The sequence below is a fragment of the Globicephala melas genome, chromosome 8, assembly GCF_963455315.2.
Source record: "Globicephala melas chromosome 8, mGloMel1.2, whole genome shotgun sequence".
Classification (NCBI taxonomy): domain Eukaryota; kingdom Metazoa; phylum Chordata; class Mammalia; order Artiodactyla; family Delphinidae; genus Globicephala; species Globicephala melas.
The window spans coordinates 26,901,318-26,922,830 of NC_083321.1; the positions used below are offsets into that span (position 1 = coordinate 26,901,318).

A 21,513-nucleotide genomic window follows, 5' to 3' on the forward strand; every position below is an offset into this window, starting at 1 on the left:
TAGTTTGAGCATAGTGGGATGTAATTACTGGTGTGCAGTCATTTCCCTGTATCGTAGTTCAGTTAGGGCTAAGCCACCCTGGTATGGGAAGAGCTTCTAGGAAGATGGCTACTACCTGCTGGCCATAGAGTGTATTGCTTTTTGACTGTGGACTAGAGTGCCTGTCACCAAAAGTATATGGGTGGTGGAGGAAAAACATAGTGTGAAATTAACAAAGTCAAGTAACTTGTAGAAAATCCTTCCACATTTTACAGCTCATACTTTAAAGTAAACTATCAAGCTTTTCCCAAAGTTGACATCAGTCCTAAAAATTTTTATGAAATGACCAACCAAGTTGTGTAGTTGAGAGAAATTTTTCTAATCAATAATAGAAATTTTTTGATTAACCATGCAAGAGGGAAGATGGAATTATATTCCTATTCTCCTTATAGAAAATGTTACAAGATTACCAAATGAAGAGGTGATTGAAGACAATTCAGCCAAAAAATGTGCATCGGATAGTAAATTAATGAAAATATTTTGTGACTTTTTCTGGATTTTGTCATATTTTTTGCTATGTGTGAGCTTTTTAATATGTGTAAATTGTTGTAATTTCTCATTTTAAATAAATATTTTGTATCTAGTTTTCCATTTGTAATTTTGCATTTTTTTTTGTTAATGAAGGCCCACCAAGTTGTATAAACTTCAGACCTCACAGACCTGGATGTATCCTGACCTTGCTATATGATTTCCTTACTTGTTCTGTCAGGAATCTTAGTTCACTGGTATATCTTAAGCACTTGAGCAGTGGATGGCACATAGTAGGCACTCAGTAAATATTTGTTGAATGAAGAATTGATTAACAACATTACAGTGAAACATTGGTGTTAACCTAATTTAATTCTGCTGAAGAAAAGTCATTGTTGACATGAAGGAAAGTAAAAAGACTGCAGTTCATGGGAAACTCCTCCTAGAAACTCTGTACTTTGTGTAACTAAGGGCATAGAAGTAAATTCCTATTTATAGGTATTTTTTTCAATAGTCATTAGCTACAATGTTTTTGAAAGGATCTGGATCCCCCCCCCCCTTTTTTTTTTTTAGATTCTATTACATTACTCCTCAGCTAGGGACTCAAGACTAGCCTTTAGCTGGCTTTTTGTATCACCCTACTTCAAGGGCGAGAATTTAGTTTTAGAACTATAAGGAGGTAATGGCATGCAGATAGCCACTAGGAAGCAGTTGGTTTTTCTTAAGCCAGGGATTAGGCAGCAGGAAAATAAAGGTAGACTATTTTTTATTTTCCTATATAAACTCTGTTTAGAGAGCTATCTTTGTTTAGACATTGGACAATAGAAATAAAAATACTTCTCATGCAAAGGAAGAAAAAAATAGAATACTTAGATTAAAAAAAAATGGTCATAGTGATACAGACCTTAAAAATAGGAGCTGAGCCTTAAGAAAAGCAGAATGTCCTAGAATTTCGGCTTGGGGAATTTTTACTTTTGTAGAAATACAGAAAAAAAAACATTATATGAATGACTAGTGGAGGGCAGATTTCTTTCACTTAAACACCTAAACTTTTACTTAAACAATAAAGCACCTCTTTTTTCCTTATGCCCTCATAGGGCTTTTAGAGGCCAGAGCCTTTTTTTTTTTTCTTGAGAACACTCTTTTCTGGACATAGAAGGGAAGGCTTATTAACAGTAGTGAAGAAGGCAGTAAGCTAATGAAGGTCTTAGGTGTTGTCCAGGTCCTATTTGCTTTCTCAGTTTGACAGCACTCACACAGCTATTTTCTAGAATATAATTTGCTGCACTCCAGTTCCACATCTAGCAAGTCTTGACAAAGGAACATCAATAAGTTCTCCAAACCGAGCCTTTGTCAACACTAACCTTGCAGAATGCGATCCGCCTAGAATTGTGAACCTAATTGCTAAATGGCTCTGTTGTTTAAGAGGGCCCTGAAGAGATCGTTGGGACAGTAAGCTTCTCCTCCCACATTATTTCCCATAGGTTTGTAGGCAACAGTTGGGTTTACAAAGTTCCTGGCTAAAGTAGAGAGATTTCTTGTTCAGAATTGTATCTTTTCTCAGAAAAGAGGTTTAAAAAATCCCCTTTAGCAAAAGCTACTGTAGAGTGTGGAGCATCAATGCTCCAAGGCTGACAGCTGTACCATCTCCACTAGGCTGTCAGTACCATGAAAAGCACAGAGTGGAGAAAATCCCACCATTCTTAAACATTGTTACTCTTTTTTTAAACCTTTTTTTTTTTTTTTTGGCCTAAAGCCTGAGGAAGTGCTATTGAAGCACATTATTTCCTAAACCAGGTTAAGACTAATTAAATAACTCTCAGACTGTCTCAAAAGTAAAACAGATGGTTTTCTTTCTTATATTTAAATAAAATATTCTCCCAAATTATCTTCTCTGGAGATAGCACTAGAAATAAATAAAATGGTTACTCTGATGTGATAGGTCTATCAGAAAGGGAAGAAAAGAACTTTTGAGAAAAAAATACAGTAAAAAGCAAGGATTTACGTTACTCATCAAGCCTCTATCGGCCTGCGTTCTCTCTTGCCTGGTGAATGACGCACCCCATGTGGGCCCTCAGCATGGTCAGAGGACGGTGTTCACTCTAGTGGAGGCTTCCTTTGGGACTGGTTTATTTGGATACCTTTGACCAGAACATTAGCTAGCATTTTCTTTTTCCAGATGAGCATTGCATAATGCAATGTTCTGAATTTTATCTCTGTTCTCAGCAACTTGTTGCTTATATGCACTTAAAATGGATGGCTTTCATTGTACCTTTATGCAATACGTTTGTCAGGTTGGATTTCCTTTCAGTGAGTCAAAAGATGAGCTGAACACTGATATATTTTAAATATAAATTAAACATTCCTTACATAATTGATGGCTTTATGTTCTTCAAAAAGAATGACATGAGCTAGTTAATTGGTTGCTAGCTGACCTTTCCCTGACGCTTGCCCCATGTAAGCATTCGGTGTAGTCAGTGATTCCTCCTTTAATGTCTGTGTTTCCTTCTATTTTAAGATTGTAGGGAATGACAGTCAGGTTAAGGACACTGAAACCAAAAGGAGAATCAAGGGACTTCCTTTATGCTATTCTAGTCCTGTTGCTTTTCATTGCCAATTACTCGCATGTGCTCATACCGGCCGTCTTTGCTTTACACAGTTAACCATATGCGTGAGTTTCAGTCGGCACTGTACTGTGCAAAATCAGGACTGCTTGTGTTTATATATGTATTTATATGTATGTATATGTGTGCGTGTATTTATTTTTAATTTTGAATGTGCTTATTTTTCAGATATTTGAAAATGGTAAAGACACTGGAGAGATCTCTGTTTGTATCAGTGAAAAAGATCTGGGGCCCAATAGCCCAATTCAAACTGGCTATATGATGGAAAGAGTGAGTTTACTGACTATTCATTTATGACTGTGAGCACCTTCCAAGTTACTTGTAGTTAATTTAGACAATTACATTTTTAAAGTTGTTCAGAAAAGATGAATCGTTTGCTGATCTGTAAAGATGTATAGTTTCAAGCTTGACTCCTGGATTCCGGAGGTTCTCAGCTTTAGTATAGTATTAACTCCTGACCTCTTACTTAATAGCATCTTAATCTTCATTATGCTTTTATTTGAAAATCTGTCTACACTGGACTCTGGAATTGACCTCTTGTTTACACATTGAAAAGAAGTGACATGATTTCCAGTGGAGGGTGTGTTCTGCGTCTAGGGTATTTCCAAGCCCTAGACCCTGAGCAACTAACACACAGCCTTGGTCTTCTCCTGTGCTCGTTGTGAGCAAGTCCAGATGGTTTATCTTAGGCATTCTTACCTTTTCCTATTTTCCAGACAATTGGGATGTTTCTCAAGCAGAACCAATATGTTCAGGGTCTTTATTTTGGGTCTTTGTCTTGCATGAAAGGCCACTGAATACCCTGTTGTTTACAAATTGGGGTTATTCGCCTGAGCGCACACCAGTGTTTTGGGCTCTGTTACTTGACCTTTGTTCAGAAACTTGCTCCGTTTTTCCCCCCTTCGGTTCAGTACCCTCAGACTTACCTCTCCCTGGTGGTATCCATTACCTGGACTTCACAGTCAGTCACAAAAGCTGATCATCCGATCACTAGCTGAGCTCAGAAGAGATGGGAAGTGCTACCTTGATTGATTAGAGAGGGAATGATAAAGAGCGTTGGCTGGTTTTCTTTTACCATCACATCCCTGACTATACACATCACCATGATACAAAAGGCTTCCTAGAATGCTCTACCTGTAAATTCCTCTTTTCCACATTAGAATATTGTCCTTTTTGGTTCATATAAAAAATTGAAGATGGAATTTATGTTAGATTACACAGGAAGATATTATTCTGTAGAAAGCTTTTGTTGGCTAATGGCACACTGAAATTGATCTGTGGTTTGCATCTCTATGCAAGAAAATCGGGGGAAAACCTTTAACTAGGGGCATTATAAAGCTTTTTGGGAGAGCCCTTGTGACACCCAAAGACGACTGTTCCCTTGGTGCACACTTGTCTCAATCACTAGCCTAAGATGTTTCACACTCTTCTCAGGTCCCTGAACAAATTCTTATCCTATAAAGGCCTGGTGATGACAACTTTAAAGATAAATGGGTGAAGATTATCACTGTTTTTGGTCACTATAGCCCAGCCCTCACCAATGACCTAGAGATGAAAGACATTGAGGCCTTACCTCCTGTAGGCTGTCGCATGCTCATCTTTGAACACCTAAAATGCAGTGTGTTGCCAAGTTGAGAAAATAGAGATTGCAATGCAACTCCTGTGAAAGTGAATTTGGCTAAGTGGTCAGGTGTTCACATCCCTTCTACCACACACTCCTGTTCTTTGTGTGCTTATTTCTCTCCTGGATCAGGCCTTAAATTTTTTATATCTTCTCCCTTTACAAAAAAGGAGATGCCTATAAAGCAAAATCACTGTGATTTAAAAAATGATCAACATTACTTGTTTTCTGCAATAATAGCAAAGCCACAAAAAATAAGCTCAAGGGCTGAGACCACACAGAAATAAACGTAGGGCTTTATAAATACAGTCCATGGATTTCAGACCTTTTTGTGGTTCCAGTGAAAAAACAAAACACAGATTTTTACTATTCTAACACGTTGCCTATTATATTCCTAAAGAGAATAGTAATCATTATTTTTAACTCAAAGGACTTGGCTATGCTGGATGAAAAGTATTAACTTTAATGAAAGGAAAGATGTATCATCATTTTCAGCCCTTCTGATGCTCAAGGCTAAAATATCTGGTCAGTGCAGAGCTGATAGAAACAACATAAAGCTGATGAAGTTGGAGATAAGATTATTTATCCCTAATTAGGGCAAAGCCTAAGCCTTAAGCCTTCTATAGATATAGTTGCTGGTCATAGAAAATATTTTACTCGGTAAAGAGTTTACAGCCAATAGGTGAGGAAACGAGATATATGACAGGCTTGCACCTTTCCTTTTCTCTGGGCCTCGGCATTTAGCACGTCTCAATATACCTTCAATGGGAATTAATAGAAGGAGCAAAAAAGGCACCCTGAACAGCAGCTAGGCAAGAAAAGGCTACAACTATATCCGCATCCCTGCCGAGATTACAGAGTAACAAGAAATTGAGAGACACAAGAACTGACAAGGCAGAGAAGAAAAGGAAGCCTGTGACAGAAGGCTGGGGGGAAAACAGAGTGATGGATAGTTGGGGCACAGAGCGGGAAAGAGCAGAGGCCTAAACACTCAAAGGTGACAGATAATGATGAAAAATATCTTTTAAAAGTCCATGTGCAACACGGTTCAGCCGGATTTACTTTTATTTGAAATATGCCTTCAGTTAGAAATATCTTGATAATTTAGAGATTCTAAGTATAAGAAGCAAACACAGACAATGCTATTATTTAACATATTAAATGATACCATTTCATACTTCACACTTCGATTACATCTTATTTAAAACTTGAAAACATCCACTATTGAAGCCGCTCGCAAGCTTCTGCAGAGCTCTTAATTAATACATCCAGGAAGAGTTCTTCTAAGTGAATTGGCTGGCGTAAGCCGGAAAGTCATGTTTATTTTTGCAGTCCTGTCAGTGGTGGATTGTTCCACCGTTGGTTACCTGAGGTTAGTCTCGGTGATGGGAGATTGCTGATTGTAAAACTTGAACATACCCTGGAAGGACCCAACAGAATGTGTAGCTCAGACAAGAAAAGCATAACCCTTATCAAAGAGGACCGGTACCGTGTGTAGAAGCTAAATGCTCTTTCTGTAAGACTGTCACATCTGCTTTCCGTCCCCGTGCCAAGGGGTCAGAGCTCAATCACGAGCCTGTGGCACCCCCTGCTGGTTAAAAGCCCATGCTCATTTTGTTACTTTACACCGAGCTAAACATTGCCATCATTTCACACTTCTTTTAACATTCTGTATGATTTTAATTATCATTTGTTTGGACTTCATCTGTTACGGAGTAGAGACAGTTTATCACAGGTGTTCACATTTTACGTTATTTCTTTTTCTTCTTCATTTCCACACCCCTCCCCACCACCAGTTACTTTTCAAGATTCATCGAAGACTTCAAGGTTCTTCCATCAACCCACCAGGCCTCAATTTTTCTTCAATCCGGCTTTTCGACGAGTACGGTCAAGAAATTAAGAATCCACTTTCGCTGAAGAATGAGCAAAAAATTTGGGTCTCTTATGGTAAAGCATACAGGTAGGAGCAAGGTGTTTATTCTCAATCTTTCTGGGACAAGCTAATTTAAAAGGAGAGTTGAGAAGCCAAGTAGCACCCTTTATAAAAAAAACTTATTTTGAATTCCAATAAAATTCCAGGGGCATTTTTTTTTTGTGAGGCAGTATTGTTTGTGGGATATGACATCTCTCTCTCTCTTTCCCCCACCCCCCTGACTTTCTGTCTTAATGCCTTGTCATAGTTCTTGAAGTCTGCCTGTCAGCACAGCAAGTGGGATTTGTTCATGTCTGAGTAGTCACCTTAATGATAGCAGATGGAAACGCCACGGGGGCCCAAGCCCATCACACTGTCATTGTCGCACACTGCCCTGACCTGCTTCCACTCCTCTATTTTTTTGTCCCTTTTTAAAGGAGAAATGGATGGTAATTGAAAAGGATCTTAAGCAAGATTTATGAAGCTGTAGACAACATGATTCCCCACTATCTCTCTATGTTTTCACAAATAAAGTCTTAACCTTTTAAGCTCCAATGACAGGACAGCCAAAGATAAATTGGTAAAGCTTGTAAACTCTATCCTATCAAAGTTATGTTCCTCAAAAGCACCTTACATTATCCCACAATAATTACTGGTTATTACTGAGCATTGTGTAAATTTTTGTAGATTGGTAAATTCCTGCATAAAATTATCTGTGTTCCCAAGAAAAGAAAAAGGCTTCAGTCTACAGGCACTGATGAGCCTGGCTGTTGTGTGGAATATCTTGGAAATTTATGCATATTTTGACAGGACACATCCAGATGAACTCTGAAGCTGCTTGTCAGGAAACTTAAACACACTTTTCTGTCTACTTTTAATCTTTTTGTTTTGTTTCATTTTTAGCTCTTTATCTGTAGAACAGAATAGGGGAAATATTGCTTGTAGAATATAATTGATTATACACTAATTTTAACAAAAATAGCATAGACAGAACTAGGAGATGATTAGATTTACTGTATATTCTAATAGTCAAAATTTCAAAGAGAACTAATCTACTCAGAAATCCATGCAGGTTTTGGGAGACATTGGTAGGATTTGTTGTGGGTAGCATATTACAAAATCTTTCATCTGTCCCATTAGAGTAAAATTAAAATGCTTACTAGTATCTTATGCTGTGTAATTTATAAAACTAAAAAAATATCTGTAAGGAATGGTGCTTCTTCTATAGGCAGATTTCAAAATATAATTTAATTACATTGTGAGAATTATTTTTACAATGATAAAAATAGCGATGAATTTTAAAGCGGCAAGAATTCTTGTATAATTTAGCAAGCTCTTCCAATTACAAGGAAAGGCTTTAATAAAATGTATCTAATAATTTCTTCTTAAATATCATTGTTAAAGTGAAAGCAGTGACTGACTAATTATGATGTTTTTAATGATGTTTGCTATAATACAGTATTTTAATATGATCAAACACTTGTTCTTGGTTAATTGGATCATATTTGTGAAGTAACAAAAATTACTAAGTATCTGGAATATTCTAAAATCAACTGAGGATTGTAGTTGGCGGAATTTATAAGTGTGTATATTTGTTTGTATATCATAGCTATTTTAATAGCATAATGTATTATTTTTTTCTGGTTTTGAATCCAATATGAGGCATTAGGGAACCATTATAGCATTTTGCTACTATTGAAACTTCTAAATTAATGTCAAAAAAGTTATTTCCATCTAGTTAAAATATATTGAGAAAAGGATAAAATTGAGAAAATGTGCAATATGTACTAAGTAAATGATATTCATTTTCAGGGAGTAATTCTAACATGTCTAATATATGTTGATATGGGGGGTAAGGTTACTTGTTTGCAAAAGATGATTTTGCCAATATCTCCTTCTATTTTGAGTCCTTTAATTGTTTTTCTCCCAATTTTTATTTTGAAAAATATCCAATCTACAGAAAATTTGATACAATGAAGATTTATATATCCTTCACCTAGGTTCAGCAATTTAAGGATTTTGCCATATTTGTTTTACCTCTCTTATGTCTCCTTTCTCTCTCTTTTGAACTGTTTGGAATTAATTCCACACAATCATGAAGTTTTACTCCTAAATGCTACAGGTCACATAACTGAAGAACAGGATGTTCTCTCTATCACCACAGTATAATATCTAACACAGTCAACAATAATATAATATTGTCTAATATGTAATCTATGTTCATACTACCCAAAATCTGCTTTAGAGCTTTTTTTGTAATCCAGTATCCAGATAAGCTTCATCTGTTGCTTTTAGTTATTTTCTTTAGTTCTCTGTAATGTAGACTATTCCACCATCTTTTGTTTTATTCTTCATGACATTGGTTTTCTTTTTGAAGAGTTCAGGCACTTTTGTTGTAGAATGTCCCACATTCTAGACTTGTGTGAGTGTTTTCTCATGATTAGATTCAGTTTAAATATTTTTGGCAATACTACACAGGTGATGTGATTGAGTCCTGTGATTCTAAAGTTGAAGAGCAAGTGTTTGTCACCAATTTCAAAAACAAAATGGCTCATAATTGACATAGTGGCCATTCTTTTTATTTAAGATCTGTTTTCCATTTGATTTTAATTCTCATATAATTAAATTAACTTAAAACAATGTACCTAACAGTATGTAATATGACAAATCAAATCAGCATAGTATTCAGTGAGCTCACAAAAAAAAAGTTGTTTGTAGCCAAATATGAAGGATTAATTTGATTATAAGCTCCAAAGATCACCATGGGTGTATTGCATTGTAGTTATACATGAAAAATGAACATTATAGGAATGACAGTTGGTTGTTTTTCTCAACTAAATACTTCGCTTTTATTATTGAAATTATTTTTAAAAATTACATGTGTTGCAACTATCCTTCACATATTATAAATCAAACAAATAAACTAAAATGTGCGTGTCAGGTATAAGTATAGGATACCAACAATAGTGCTGTGTAATAGGAAATTCACTTATTTCTGGATTTTATTAGACATGGATATGGTATGTTTTATTGTTTATATGTACTCAAATTTCAGTGTTTGTATAATTTTGCAGATAGATTTGATGTTTTTTCCATTTTTCAGATCTCCACTAAACCCTGTTTTGGGTTTGACCTTTGACCAGGTGACTGCATTTGCCAGAGGTGGCATTACAGTCGCATATAAAACCTTCTTGGATCCTAATGCTGTTCTGCTACTGGGATGTGACAGGTAAATTAACAAGTGTTCAGTTAAAGCAATCTGAATCACCTAACTCATTTTTCCCAGAGTGAGATTTAAACACTAAAAGATGTTCTTTAAATCATCTTAAATAAGCAATTATTTAGTTTATTGACTTATTTCATGATATAATGAGCTAGTACTTAAAAGACTTATTAATTTTCCTTGAGTTTTAAAAAACATATGGGGCAATGAGCATAGTATACTTTCTGCTTTGCAAAGGTAATGATTTTATTTGAAATGTAAAAATTGTTTTTAGTGGATGTTTCTAAATTAATAGTTTTGAATGGAATAATTAAAATATTAATATGTTTTCTCATATGAGTGTTCATGTTTAAGCATCTCATTTGATGATGATAAATTGAAAACAAAAGCAATATGCTGGAGGCTTGGTGGCATAGTAAGAAGAGCAGGAGTTAGAAGATCTGGACACTGGGACTTCCCTGGTGGTCCAGTGGTTAAGACTGTGCTCCCAGTGCATGGGGACCGGGTTCGATCCCTGGTCAGGGAGCTAGATCCCGCGTGCCGCAACTAAAGATCCCTCATACTGCATCTAAGACCCTGTGCAGCCAAAATAAATAAATAAATATTTTTTTTAAAAAAAGATCTGGGCACTAACCCCATTATCTGCTCATGACTGTCTGTGAGCACATGGGTGTCAGTTTCCTGTGGGTTAATAATAAAACCCAGCAGTTATTGAGTGTTGACCGTAGGCCAGGCACAGCTCTAAATGAATTGGGTAAGAACCTATTTCATCCTCAAAACAATTATTTTAATCCCATCACTGCTTATTAGCTTATTATTACTCCATTTTAAGGAGACAGAAACTCTGCCATGGAAGGGCAAAGTCATTTGCCCAGTCACACAACTTGTACGTGATAGAGCTAGGATTCTAACCCAGATTGTCTTTCTTAAGAACTAAGGGCTTAACCTCTATCCAGCGCTGTCTAATAGAACTTTCTCTGATGATGGAAACAAACTTTATGACATTGAGCACTTGAAATGTGACTAGTGTGACTGAGGAATTGAATTTTAAATTTTGTTTAATTAAATTAATTTTAATTTAAGTTGGAATATGTGGCTAATGGCTACCATATTGGACATTGCAGCATGATACTGATACCATGTTGGATTAGGTGATGTATCTATAAGGTCCCATCTAGCTTTAATATTTTGTAATTTAACAAATTATAACTTTCCTTAATATACAGGTAAAAAGGCTGAAATGGAGGGCAGATCCAGAGAATGAAAAGCAGTCTGATGAGGTCACTCAGTCTAGCTAGTGTCAACCTATTGCTAAATATGTCTAGAAAGACAGACTCTTTGGTCTTCTCCATCCCCCAATGATTGCCTGCACTTTCCAGACAAGATTATAATGTTTTGTCTTTCTCTCTTTATAGACAGAAAATAACTCAGCACTCTTTTTTATAAGCATTTTCACTTATGAGAAGATTTATTTCACATGCAATAATCTTTCTCTAAGCTGTTAGACTTGCCTTTCATTTCAGTCTTTAGTTAGGAGTTTAATTTTTAATTTATGTACTGCTTCTTAATTTTACTTCCTTAATTGCAATGAATACTGTTTTAATGAATGGATTTAAATTAGATCTAATTCCCTAAGTATAACAATGTGAAACTTCCCTTATTGAGCACAAACTAATTTGAAGATAATTTACTTAATTTTTGGATTCCATTTGAATTTTCTTTGCATACTCTCAAGCGGATCATTGGAAATCTTAGTCGTCATCATACTCTTATTTATATTTCTCAGACTACTGAAAAAAAAATACTATCACCATTCCCAGAACTGTTTTGTGTTGAATAGCATGCTATATGGTATATCTTAACATATCAGCGTTGATCTAGGTGATTTTCTTTAGGATAAGAATTGGCTCACTTTTAAAATAAGTGATTTGGCTGAGCTAAGAATGAGACCAACCCTTCCAGTTTGTGGTTTGTCCATGTACCCTCTAGAACGTGCTGCCTCTTAAAAGACTCTTAAAAATACCAAACTAATGTTCTTAACATAACCGTTATAAAAGCATCCTTTATTATTTATAGACCAGTGTATTTAGACTGTAAGTTTAATAATGATGATGGTCTCCACCATGAGTGATTCTGTAAGATTAAAAATTATTTTTTGTGTCTTTGTTCTATTAATAATCAATTAGGCATAGAATCCCCCCCCCAGTATTAAAAATAATTGTAAGGGAAAAATTTAAAGCCTTCCCTTTCCCAATGATAAATACAAAGATACTTTACAAATTTCCATTTAAAAAGACTATGGACTATACACTGGTTTTTCTCTCACTAGAAGAGTATAAGATGCATAAATTATTATGCTAAAGAGTACTAAAATTAAACTAATTTTATTCTAACAAGAACAATTAAATATTTTATTTTCTTAGTTGGGAAGTTTGTGAGGGATTTCCAATTAATTTCAATGGCATCAGTCAACAGATACCTGATCAATTTGAAAAGGTGGACTTGGAGAACCATTTCCTACAGAACAAGGTCAGAATTATTTGTTGTTCTGAATAAGTGTATTTTATGTATTGGACACTCAGTCAATACATGGTGACTGAGTAGATATTTGTGAAAGTTTTTGAACACTGTAAATTATTTTACAAATGTTAGGGGCAAGTATTATACATTACTTCCTGTTAACTAAGTATTGGGAAGTATTGGACCAGTATTGGGAAGGGTTAGAGGGAGGGATAGACTGGGAGTTTGGGATTGACATGTACACACTGCAATATTTAAAATAGATAACCAACAAGGACCTACTGTATAGCACAGGGAACTCTGCTCAATATTCTGTAATAACCAAAATGGGAAAAGAGTTTGAAAAAGAATAGGGGGAAAAAAAAACCTGAACCAATATATAGTATTTCTACTTGAAAAAATTCTACCTGAATCACATCATTTAAGTACTATCGTTTAGCATATTTTCTTTATATCAACTATATTAATAAGTTGCATTTGTTTAAGAAATTCTTCAAGATGGCTGTTATATCTTTATACTTTAGGATCTGACCTATTTGCTCTGTGGGTCAATGTCTCTAAGGAACATGAGTTCTTCAGAGAACCCAACTCATAACAACTCAATCTAGAAGGTCTCTTTATTAATTTATATTTAGAAACTTATCCTGCCAGTAAGGAATTTTCTTCTTGCACTGAGCTGTGAAAAGCATTTTAAACCTATCTCCAAAAAAAGGAATAATTCTTTTGTTTTTCTCAGCTGGTAAGTTATGTAGGGTTGTTGTTCATTTCAGCTGCATAACTTTTAGTTTTTGAATTCATGAAACCAAAAACCAAAAGGCACCCACAGAGGTAGGGATGCCCAAAGAAAGGAGGGCTTTCTGTTAACTAGTCTGGGCCCTTTCTTTGTAAGAGACAATGCAAAAGACACATTGTCCCAACATGCTCTTTTTAAAGTTCTCCATGTTGCCCATTCAGTCTTTTATGTCAAAATTTACACTGAAAATATTAGTTGTTTCAAAGTGCATGTGAATCTAAATAGTATAATTATAAAAATAGAATAAAACAAACAATGATTTCTAATCCTGTTTTTGAGCAAATGTAGAAAATAAATATAAGTTGAATGGTGCACTAAGAATAATGCCTTTTATATTCATCTGACATTAAGTTTTATTTGCCATAGTTCCAATCCTGTTGACATTCCTGTTTAGTTTTTTGCTGTAACATTATCTTCCTGCTCAAAAACTTGTATGCCTGGCTGTTGCCTATTAAATTTCCATATCCTCATCTGGCCTTCATTGATCTCCATGATTCTTCTCCAATCTTCCCCACTCTCAACTTGTCTTTCCAATCTTCTTGATCTTTGTTGTAGCCTACGCTACAGTCGGAGCTAATAAATTGGGTCCCCTACATGCTTTACACTTTGCTTTACTTGTGCCATGGCATGTGTTGTTCTTTGCTAGGATACAACCCCCGCCATTACCATTCCTTGCTTTTTAAGGCTTTCTTCAACTTCCTCTTCTTCCACGAAGCCCTCTCAGATCCTACAGAGAGACTTAGCCTCGAATTATTTTGTGTTCTCAGAACTTATTGTCCTTTGAGAATTGTTCTTAGAGGTTGTGTTTTGGTATCAGCATTTGCATTTGTGTCTTTCTCCTCCACTAAATTGATAATTCTCTGTACACAGATTTTATGTCTTACTCATCTTTGTATTCACGAGTGCTGGAACAAAGTCTTGAATGTAGGGCAAGTGCACAGTACATGTTGATGAATGATTTTTAAAAGTTAGCTGTAATCTCTTTCAAGGTTCACTATTTTCTAATATGTTCTTTGGGTGTTAGCCAAGCTAGATTGTTCATTTGTTGTTTTCTGAGCACTTCATGATTTCTGTTATTATACCCATGTGCGTCCCTCTGCCTGGAATTCAACCTTCCTTTTTTTTTTTTTTTTGCGGTACACGGGCCTCTCACTGTTGTGACCTCTCCATTTGCAGAGCACAGGCTCTGGATGCGCAGGCCCAGCGACCATGGCTCACGGGCCTGGCTGCTCCGCGGCATGTGGGATCTTCCTGGACTGGGGCACGAACCCGTGTCCCCTGCATCGGCAGGTGGACTCTCAACCACTGCACCACCAGGGAAGCCCAACAACCTCTCTTTCTTTGTCACCACCCCCCACCTTCTCTGTCACCCTTGTGCCATATCCTAGCATGGTGTCTGGCATATAGTAAGCATTCAATAAATGTTTATTGAAATCCTGCCCATCATTCTAACCTTACCTGATTTGTGCCTGCTTCATGAAGTCTTTCTTTACCCCAACACCATGCCCAAACCAGATATGATGTTTCTGGCTTTGATACCCCCATTGCATCCATTCCGTACCATTTATAATGACTTTGAATTTGGTGCTGTTCCTCTTACAACATTTTTTGCATGATTTGAAGTCAAACAGTGTTCCAAGTTTGGGCATATTTTAGGTCACTTTAGAGTAGAATGGAGAGAAAGGTAGATTTCACTGAGAATGTTGGTATCATATCATAAAGGGTCTTTTGTGTGTGTGTGTGTGTGTATGTGTGTGTGTGTGTACTTTTTTTTAACATCTTTATTGGAGTATAATTGCTTTACAACGTTATGTTAGTTTCTGCTGTATAATAAAGTGAATCAGCTATACGTATACATATATCCCCCTATCCCCTCCCTCTTGCATCTCCCTTCCACCCTCCCTATCCCAACCCTCTAGGAGGTCACAAAGCATGGAGCTGATCTCCCTGTGCGATGTGGCTGCTTCCCACTAGCTATCTATTTTACATTTGGTAGTGTGTATATGTCAATGCCACTCTCTCACTTTGTCTCAGCTTACCCTTCCTTCTCCCCATGTCCTCAAGTCCATTCTCTACGTCTGCATCTTTATTCCTGTCCTGACCCTAGGTTCTTCAGAACCTTTTTTTTTTTTTTTTTTTTAGATTCCATATATATGTGTTAGCATACGGTATTTGTTTTTCTCTTTCTGACTGACTTCACTCCGTATGACAGACTCTAGGTCCATCCACCTCACTACAAATAACTCAATTTCATTTCTTCTTATGGCTGAATAATATTCCATTGTATATATGTGCCACATCTTCTTTATCCATTCATCTGTCGATGGACACTTAGGTTGCTTCCATGTCCTGGCTATTGTAAATAGAACTGCAGTGAACATTGTGGTACATGACTCTTTTTGAATTATGGTTTTCTCAGGGTATATGCCCAGTAGTGGGATTGCTGGGTCATCTGGTAGTTCTGTTTTTAGTTTTTAAGGAACCCCCATACTGTTCTCCATAGTGGCTGTATCAATTTACATTCCCCCCAACAGTGCAAGAGGGTTCCCTTTTCTCCACGCCCTCTCCAGCATTTATTGTTTGTAGATTTTTTGATGATGGCCATTCTGACCAGTGTGAGGTGATACGTCATTGTAGTTTTGATTTGCATTTCTCTAATGATTAGTGATGCTGAGCATGCTTTCATGTGTTTTTTTGGCAATCTGTATATCTTCTCTGGGGAAATGTCTGTTTAGGTCTTCTGCCCATTTTTGGAATGGGTTGTTTGTTTTTTTGATAGTAAGAAAACTACAGGTCAGTATCACTGATGAACATAAATGCAAAAATTCTCAACAAAATACTAGCAAACAGAATCCAACAGCACATTAAAATGATCATACACCATGATCAAGTGGGGTTTATCCCAGGAATGCAAGAATTCTTCAATATACCCAAATCAATCAATGTGATACACCATATTAACAAACTGAAAGATAAAAACCATATGATCATCTCAATAGATTCAGAAAAATCTTTAGACAAAATTAAACACCCATTTATGATAAAAAACCCTCCAGAAAGTAGGCATAGAGGGAACTTACCTCAACATAATAAAGGCCATATATGACAAACCCACAGCCAACATCGTTCTCAATGGTGAAAAACTGAAACCATTTCCTCTAAGATCAGGAACAAGACAAGGTTGCCCACTCTCACCACTATTATTCAACATAGTTTTGGAAGTTTTAGTAACAGCAATCAGAGAAGGAGAAGAAATAAAAGGAATCCACATCAGAAAAGAAGAAGTAAAAGTGTCACTGTTCACAGATGCCATAATACTATACATAGAGAATCCTAAAGATGCTATCAGAAAACTACTAGAGCTAATCAATGAATTTGGTGAAGCAGCAGGATACAAAATTAATGCACAGAAATCTCTTGCATTCTTATACACTAATGATGAAAAATCTGAAAGAGAAATTAAGAAAACACTCCCATTTACCGTTGCAGCAAAAAGAATAAAATATCTACGAATAAACCTACCTAAGGAGACAAAAGACCTGTATGCAGAAAACTATAAGGCACTGAGGAAAGAAATTAAAGATGATGCAAATAGATGGAGAGATATACCATGTTCTTGGACTGGAAGAATCAACATTGTGAAAATGACTCTACTACCCAAAGCAATCTACAGATTCAGTGCAATCCCTATCAAACTACCACTGGCATATTTCACAGAACTAGAACAAAAAAGTTCACAATGTGTATGGAAACACAAAAGACCCTGAATAGCCAAAGCCATCTTGAGAAAGAAAAACGGAGCTGGAGGAATCAGGCTCCTGGACTTCAGACTATACTACAAAGCTACAGTAATCAAGACAGTATGGTAGTGGCACAAAAACAGAAATAGAGATCAATGGGACAGGATAGAAAGCCCAGAGATAAAACCACACACATATGGTCACCTTATCTTTGATAAGGTAAGCATATACAACCACACACATATGGTCACCTTATCTTTGATAAGGTAAGCATATACAATGGAGAAAATACAGCCTCTTCAATAAGTGGTGCTGGGAAAGCTGGACAGCTACATGTAAAAAAATGAAATTAGAACACTTCCTACCACCATACACAAAAATAAGCTCAAAATGGATTAAAGATCTAAATGTAAGGCCAGACACTATAAAATTCTTAGAGGAAAACATAGGAAGAACACTCTGACATAAATCACAGCAAGATCCTTTTTGACCCACCTCCTAGAGAAATGGAAATAAAAACAAAAATAAACAAATGGGGCCTAATGAAACTTAAAAGCTTTTGCGCAGCAAAGGAAACCTTTAACAAGACAAACAGATAACCCTCAGAATGGGAGAAAATATTTGCAAACGAATCAAGGGACAAAGGGTTAATCTCCAAAATATACAAGCAGCTCTTGCAGCTCAATATCATAAAGGGTCTTAATTCAACTGGATGTTTTGTAGAAAACAAGGAGCCACTGCAAATATTCAAGCAGAGACAAGATCTTATTTGATCCTGTGCTAGGAAAATATCTCAGGAGGTCCTTATCTTATCCTCCCACTCCTGCCCTTCAGATTAGAAATACCTAGAGGGCAAAGGGCATTCTGATCATTCTTGTCTCTGCCACAGTATCTAGATACTCAGAGTTAGCTAAATGGAATTGAATTCACTAGTTAATTAACTCATTCAATAGAAAGCAGGTCAAACCTGGGGGGGGGGGGAATGTATAGTGGAGAGTTGTCAGAGGAAAAGAACAAGAAAGGATTCTCTCTTTGATTTTAAGCCAAAGTAGAACTTTAAAAGAAAACTATATTTTCTAATGTTGAAAAATGAGAGAATAAGAATCCACAGTTATTTTATCACTATTAATTCATTCTAATGATTCAGTGAAAGTGAGAAAACACCTCATCCTAAAAGTTTATACACTATTGTATTTTTAGAAGAAAGTTTTTTTGAGTAAAATTTCAGTCTACTCAGAATAGTGGTATAAGAAAGCAAAGATTTGATAAACTGGATAGTAAAGAGAATCTTTCAAAGAAAAATGGCCCCTTAGCTATGAAACCTTTGAAATCCTTTCAGAAAAATGCCTCCGATTATATACAGAGAGGTGATCAGTACATTGGAAATAGCAATTTAATAACCTGAAAAGGAGCACTTTTAAAGAGAGATTCAGGCAGAGGTGATGGATGTCCACAGGGAATTTTATTGTAGAATCTTGATGCTCATGGCAGTATAGAAGGCACTAAGAGAATTACAACAGGGATAGAGAGGAGGGAGCAGAAGCTGATATTCCTGATGCATATGTTTTAAAATTGGCTTGAGATAGAGATATCAGTGCCCAACCCCTGACTGTTCTTTTAAATCTCATATTGACAAGTAAAACCCTTCCTACAGAGAAAAATTTGGAACATATAATCCTTATTAGTAATGTAGAAGACAGATATAACCCTGACAATTACAACCTGTTGCTCTTTTATCCATTTCTAAAAAAAGATTTGGAATCTACTACAAGTGGAGAATTTTGGTGAACACATCTTTCGTTCTATTGTTACATAAATTGGCAACATTTTTACATTGCTCTAGTTTATGGGAAATAAAATTATATGTTTCCATGAAGTGAGTGAGAGACAAACTTCATGGTAGTTAATATAAAAGAAAAAAGATTCATGAGAAGAATAGCTTGAGGAATACCTGGTTATGGGAAAATATAGCAGAAAAATATACTCCGGTGTCTGGCAGGTCATATATTCTGTCAAAATGAAAAGGAAACTGATTTCGATCCTATCCTTTTAGTATGATCAGACATAAGCAGCACATTAGTGACAACTTTTGGTATGGAAACAGTAAGAAAAACACCAAGTTATGATTTTAGAATTATGGCATGTTTGTTACAAGTTTACTTGTAAATTAAGCAGTCATGGATGCTAGCAGAATATGTTATTCTGTATGTCACAAAGGAGGCTAGGAAAAGGCAAACAATTCTCTACTGTCCTATTTCTTTGGAGAGCAAGTCCTCAAGAAATAATATTTCCTACACATAATTTGTACTGGAGTAAATAAAAAATTTTAATTTAAATTTTGAACTGATTGACATTAGAATAGGACACAGAACTTTAAATGAAACTGCAAGTCCCTTCCTTATTTTTAGACCAAGAGTTGGAATCTATTTGAGGACTGCACACCTAGATCCTAGATATTTTCCCTTGTTTGGTTGCATAATTAGGTACTCGCTAATATTTTCTGCTTTCCCAGCTTTTCCAGTTCTTGGTCTTAGAGGTGGGTGGATTGATCAGCTATAGATTTAGAGAATGGAAACAATAAGAGTGAATATCAGGGACATGAGGAAAGAGATTGTAGAACATTTCTTGTAGGTGTGATTTTAATTTGTATAGTAAATTATTTAACTTGGTCCTAAAATTACTGTCAAAAGGAAAAACCTTAGAAAGTTTCTGTGTAGTAAACACTTTGTTTAGAATGAAGGTTGTGGTCTATGAGCTCCTTCTTTCAAGAAAAATGTCATTGTCTTATATTTTGCTCCTCAGTAGATCTGTAGGAAAAGACCTTATTACTTTGAAATTGCACAGGAATATTGAAGTCTGCTCCACTTTCATTGGTGATTTGGAGAAAGAAGATTAAACAAGAAGCTTTAACGGGCCCAGTACATGTATGCATCTTTTTTATCACCGGCATCGTCTGTATCAGCACAGTTTTTTCAGACAAGCAAAATCATAATGGTCATTTAAAGGAAGCTATGTATATAGGTATTCAAAAGAATAAAAGAAAGCTTCTTGTTTTGATTCTCAACAGGACTTAAAAAGGTTTTCTAATGACATACATTATGGTATATATTTGGAGACCTGTCTCAACATAAATGCTTTTATACACATGCCCGTGAATGCACACATGTACACACACATGTGCACACACACACACTCAGAGACACACATGGCATATTATGTTGCAGGTTGTCCGAGCACTTTTCTTTTCTGAATTCCAATTTTTATCTCCCCCACCTTCCTAAACATTTGATCTACAACAAAGCTATCAGATTAAATGAAAAAGAAAAAGGAAAGTGACATCATGAAGAGAATTTAATGGCCATTGTCAGTTTTAAGTGTGTTAGAACCCCAGACTTGGCAGGATTTTTCTTTTTTAGTAACGTGAAATGAAGCTGAGTTAGTGGGCCTGGCTCTGTCTGGTCTATGTGGAATCACTTGGGAACCGTCCAGCAAAATATCTCTCAGAGAACAGCATGGTGTTAATACTGGGTGCCAACCCAAGACAGACACAAAGGACCCCTTCGCTCTTCACCAATAAGCCAACTGTTAAAAGATTAAACCATGTTGTGGAGATAACAAGAATTTAGGCACTGGCAGCAGGTGCTGTACAAAGAAGCAGTTGGCAGTACGATTCTTCTGTCTGACATTCCAGTCAAAACAATCTTCTTCCCAGTTTCAGAGGAGAGTTTTGAGTGTGATGGCAACTTGGAGTTAGGAGGTTGACTAAGAGTGCTACTTTAAATGCCGTGTCCTGTGGTGGATGGATTAGTAGAATATAGTTTACCATTGTTCAGAAACTGCGGGGGATTCCCCTCCAGAATCAGCCACTACTGGCTAACTGGGGAATACACAATCAAAGAGCTGTAAATCAAATCTGCTTATGTGGTGGGGTTGCTGTATTTTTAAATTTTTATTTTCACATATAGGAGTCATATGACATTTTCTTCTCTAGAGAAGTAACTATCTTCCATTGTAGAATAATTATAGATAATTATGGAATAATTATCAAATATATTGGTCATACCCTTTTGTTATTGCCTGTTCACACTTGTAAAACATTACCTTTTAAATTATTATTTAACTTTTGTTTTTTTAAAAAATCATTTGCTACTCAACAAATATCTAGGATTAGCAAAGATTTAGAATAGACTTTTCAATATTTGAAAAGGATTTTAACTGTTATTGAAGCAACATCATTTACTAAGTTTAAAGCATAAGTTGGCATATTCCCATAATCCTATACAAATAAGGATTAGCACTTTAAAAGTTAGCATGATTATTCAGGGAAAGTGATCATATAAGTTAGGAGATAAAGTTTATTAAATATGAAGGAGTAGAATTCTGACAGATGACATGAATGACTGTTAATTTGACAATCAGGTCTAAGTGAGAAACGCTAGAAGGTGCACAATACGTTTGGCGTTTGTCATCTGATTAAACACATGGGATAGAGATACAGTGTCTCCCCAGTCGGCCCCCTCCCATTCATTCCCACAACTGTCACTGAAGTCTCAGCTCCTGTCCCTTTATTCTT

At 36.0% G+C, this 21,513-nt stretch overlaps 1 protein-coding gene across 2 annotated transcripts in view; it reads left to right on the top strand.

The window, feature by feature from the left end:
* Positions 1-21,513, top strand: part of DCDC1 (doublecortin domain containing 1) — a 470,602-nt gene that overhangs the window by 253,886 nt on the left and 195,203 nt on the right. For both annotated transcript variants that reach the window (XM_060303388.1, XM_060303390.1), the window contains 4 exons: positions 3,300-3,401; positions 6,549-6,712; positions 9,768-9,893; positions 12,311-12,416. In XM_060303388.1, the coding sequence (XP_060159371.1) occupies positions 3,300-3,401; positions 6,549-6,712; positions 9,768-9,893; positions 12,311-12,416 (498 nt within the window). The remainder of the gene's footprint in view (positions 1-3,299; positions 3,402-6,548; positions 6,713-9,767; positions 9,894-12,310; positions 12,417-21,513) is intronic.